We start from the raw sequence: 4,318 nt of genomic DNA on the forward strand, positions 1-4,318 counted from the left end.
AGTTCCAGGACAGCCAAGGCTACACAGAGAAACCCTGTCTCGAAAAACCAAAAAAAAGAAAAAAAGAAAAAAAAGAAAGATGGCTCAGGTGGTAAAATGCTTGTCCCACAGGTCATAAAGACCTGAGTTTGGAATCCTAGTCCTAACAAAGGCAGTGTGCCCATCTGTAACCCACTGCTGGAGGGTAGAGACTGGCAGGTTCCTAAAGCTCCTTGGCTACTGAGCCTACCTGGATCAATAGGATAGAGGGTTAGTGAGAGGCCCTGTCTCAGAAAATAAAGTAGTTAGGACTGTAATACACAGCTCAGTGGTTAAAGGCACTAGATGTCACATCTGATGACCTGAGTTCGGTCTGGCTGACTGATATAGGTGGAGAGAGAAGTGATTCCCACAAGTTGTCCTCATATTTCCACACGTATGCCCTCACATTCACCCACATACACAAATAACTAGAGAACAGAGAATAAAATGTCAAGGTAAAAACAAAAATAATAAAGCAGAGAAGCAATCAAGTAAGACACCGAAGCCAACCTGTGGTCTCCACACGCATGCACACATACTCACATACTATATACACACCCATCTAGTGCAAGGGCTATCATTCAGAACAGCAGTGGTGACCCAGACTGAGCAAGGGCCTGAGGTTCATCCCCACCACCACAGTCACAGAAAGCTTTGTGTGCAGATACATCAGCATAGATCATTTTTATATTTAGTAACTATTATAATGTAATTGCTTTTCTTTGTAATCCAATGTACTTTATTTTATACAATTAAAAATATTATTTTGAGAAAGGTCCATATGGTTCACTAGATGCTACAGGGGCCATGGCACACATAAGACCAGACCTCTACATTGGGAAGGCTCAGAAAAGTTGCTGTTGAATATACCTAAGGCATTTAAAATCCTTACAAGTTCTTTTGGCTAAAAGTCCTTTTTGTGCTTGGACCTTATGTTGTATGCTAGGCAGATATTGTACCATTACTACATCACTAACCCCTGAGACACAGCCTTGAAAGCAGTCTCCTGCCTCAGCCTCCTGTGCAGAAATTATAAATGTGAGCCACTGCACCTGGCTTCTAAAATTTTTTGATTATGTAGGGCTCTGTACTGTCATTCCTTCTATATTCATTGACAATGGATTCCTGGACCTCCTAAGATATCAAAATAATTTTCTGAAGTGGTATTTGTCTATCCCCTATACCTGTAACACCCAATACAATATAAATGTCATGTAAACAGTTGTTAAGCTGTCTGTCTAGTTTAGGGTAGAACGACAAGAAAAAAAAAGGTATATTTAGCACAGATGTAATTTTTTTAAATGAAATGTTTTCAATTTGTGATTCGTTGAAGCTGTAGATGCAAAATTCAGGGACATTAAAAGTCAACTATATATCACTGGGTGATTGATCTCCTGGTCCATTTAAACTTTGAATTCCCTATAACACAACTCAAAGAGAACATGATGGAAAGCCTAGGTCTGTTTTTCCTTGTAGGCTTTTCGTGTTCTTTGCTGTGCAATTACCATCTTTTAACTCTACAAAGAGTTTCTTTGTTGATGCTTTTTTGTACCAATGGTGATCTAGAATATAGCCAATAATCGATTATCTATAGTTTTTGAATCCCACTCAGCCTGTGTACTGACAAACGTGCTCAAACAAAACTTAAAGGCTCTCTAATATATGGTATCTTTTGGCTTAGTAAGATTCTTTGAGGAAACATGTTACTGAGGAAGCAGTAGGCCCCATCCAGGAGCCCCATTCACCAACATGACCTGTCTTGGGCAGACAGCCTTTCTAGGTCTTAGGCTAAAATCACTACTTGATCTGAAAGCATGACACGATATCCAAAGCACAGTAGTTTTTCCATACTCATGCTTCATCTTTCTAACTGGTTTCAACAAGACCTTTCAGATGACCTCCTCAGGTGACCCTGCTCTTTAAGCAGCGCCTGTCCCCTTCCAGGAAAGACACTTTGGGTCACCGCCCCCTAACAGTCGGGTCCCTCCTTTTAAAGACAACTGCTTAAGTTGCTAGAGGTTCTCTCCTTTCCTAACCAGCTCCACTCTGTACCTTCTGCTGTCTGCCCAGCTCCTACATCCCACCCCCCGCCACCCTTTCTTTCCTCATCAAGTTCTTCCCTTTTCCTGTTGCTGCCTCCAACCGGACTCCTCAGGCTCCTCGGGGCTCATAGGTCCTGAGACCCTTGGGAGTCATAAAGGCTGGCCATTCAGAGCCAGGACCTTTCCAGACTGATTCCCGCGTCAGTACCCGACTCTGATCCTAGCGTTCCCAACCCCCTTTTCTAAGCAATCACCTCCTGTGCATGCAAAGAACTATTCGAGCTCTGACAGCCAGGACTCGGCCCCCAAGCCGCCTCCCCTGCCCCTGGGTATGACTCCGGGGCTCGGAGCACTGCGCACGGCCTAACCCAACTCCACCGCCCACCACCCCCTCAGCCCACCAACCCCAACGCGGGTCCCGTTCGCTCCCGGGGTCTTTTTCTCCGCGCTCCTAACCCCGACCTCACACCCCGATGGAGCCCGCTGTTCGGCCTGAGCGCCACCCCGCTCAGTCCCCCGGCCGCCCTGCACTCCCGCAGTGCCCCGACCCCGCGTCCCGCACCCTCCCCACCGCCACCCCGCCGCTCCCGCCCGCGCCCCGCCCGCAGGCCCCGGGCCCGCTCCCCAACATGGCGACGGGGACACGAGCGCGGCGGCGGGTGGGGCGGCTGCGGGCCCGGGCCGCACTCGGGCCGAGCAGCACGGCCGCCCGGCGCCATCTTCGCGCGCCGGGCCCGGGCGGCGCCTCCTCCCCACGAAGCCAACCGGGCCCGGCCCGGGACGCCCGGCAGGCCCACCCCTTACGGGCCAGCGTCGCCGTCGCCTCACCTGAGCGCGGCCCCGGCCCTCCCGGGCGGGCCTCGCAGCGCCGGCCCGGGCCGTGCGTGCCCACCGCCCTCGGCACGTCTGTCCACCCGTCCTCGCGTGTGCCCGTCTGTCCGGCCGTCGGCGCCCGGCCGCCCGCAGCCCGACCCGGCAGGGCCTCAGGGAGCCGGTGGGGAGGGGGGGGGATGGGCCGGACCGGGCCGGGGAGGGAGGGGGAGGGAAGGAGAGAGGGAGGGAGCGCGGCGGGGGCGGGGCGGGCCCGAGGGGCGGGGCCCTGCCCACGTGATCGGGCGTCCCCTGGCGCGCAAGGTGGAGCGCGCGAGCCTGAGAGCGAGCGAACGAGCGTGCGAGCTCCGGTGCTGGGTCCGACCTCGGTGTGGTTAGACGTTCAGCGCAGTCCCAGCGGATGGATATGTATGCTGGGTACGTTAATGCTCCATGCCTCAGTTTGATCATCCCAACTATGGCGATAACAGTATTTCCCGGCGCAGAAGAAATGGGGGAAAAGACTTGGAAAGCATTTGACACATCGGGCTATTATTGCCATTATTAGCATAGGATCCAAGAACAGTGGCGATAAAGAATACCTTCATTATTCTCTTATAAATAGTTCCCTACTCTGTCCCACCACCACCTTAGCAGACTCAGTAGGTGCTCACAAAATGTAATTGTTGAGTGAACAAGTGTGGGCGGGCCACTGGCCTCTCTTCTCTCTTCCCAAAGTTGGGCTGGGCCTGGATTCACTTAAATCAGTTCTTACCACTTAGCTTCACGATTTTCTTTGCCCCTCTGAATCTCAGCTTCTTCCGCTGTAAGGGAGGCCAGGCAGGTGTTAGAGCAGGTGGAGTCTTAACTCAGTTGTATTGTCTGTATTGTCTCTGAGAGAGGGGCCTGTAATTCTTTCATTCCACAGATATTTCTTGCGCACACACTTGCGCACTTAGACTAGCACAGGAGTCACCCTCACTTCCCCCAATGTGCCCCTCTATTATTTTTCTTGTCAGCAATATTCCTTAGTCAGAAATCACTCTCTTACTAAAAATGATTCGACAAAATCTAGATTTTGTGTGTGTGTGTGTGTTTTGAAAGCAGGAGAACTTTTTGAGAGGAGAGAGGACTGGGGGGAGGAAGTAAGGAAATGTGACGTGAATATAAACATGATATACATGTATGAAAATCTCATAATGAAGCCTATTAATATTTTTATAGATTTAAGTTTATGTATATGAGCGTTTTGACTGTGTGTATATATGTGCACCACCATGCCTGGTGCCTGTGGAGGTGTCAGATCTGGGAACTGGAGTTACAGCGAGTTGTGAGCTACCGTGTGGGTGCTGGGAATGGAACCCTGGGGCCTCTGGAAGAGTGGTTGGCTACTGAGCCATCGCTCCAGTTCCCCAAATCTTTTTTTTTTTAATTAGAAAACCCAG

At 50.6% G+C, this 4,318-nt stretch overlaps 2 protein-coding genes across 6 annotated transcripts in view; one reads left to right on the top strand and one right to left on the bottom strand.

The window, feature by feature from the left end:
* Nucleotides 1–3,072, bottom strand: part of Ncoa6 (nuclear receptor coactivator 6) — an 84,054-nt gene extending 80,982 nt beyond the window's left edge. For all 5 annotated transcript variants that reach the window (XM_021156359.2, XM_021156356.2, XM_021156358.2 and 2 more), the window contains exon 1: nt 2,892–3,072. The gene's annotated coding sequence lies outside the window, so the exon portion shown is untranslated. The remainder of the gene's footprint in view (nt 1–2,891) is intronic.
* The window catches only part of LOC110307398 (basic proline-rich protein-like), a 4,965-nt gene extending 1,438 nt beyond the window's left edge, over nt 1–3,527 (top strand). The window contains exons 2-3 of the mRNA XM_021179646.1: nt 2,374–3,057; nt 3,499–3,527. Coding sequence (XP_021035305.1) covers nt 2,374–3,057; nt 3,499–3,527 — 713 coding nt within the window. The remainder of the gene's footprint in view (nt 1–2,373; nt 3,058–3,498) is intronic.
* The last annotated feature ends 791 nt before the right edge of the window (nt 3,528–4,318 follow it).

The sequence above is a fragment of the Mus caroli genome, chromosome 2 (assembly GCF_900094665.2).
Source record: "Mus caroli chromosome 2, CAROLI_EIJ_v1.1, whole genome shotgun sequence".
NCBI lineage: Eukaryota > Metazoa > Chordata > Mammalia > Rodentia > Muridae > Mus > Mus caroli.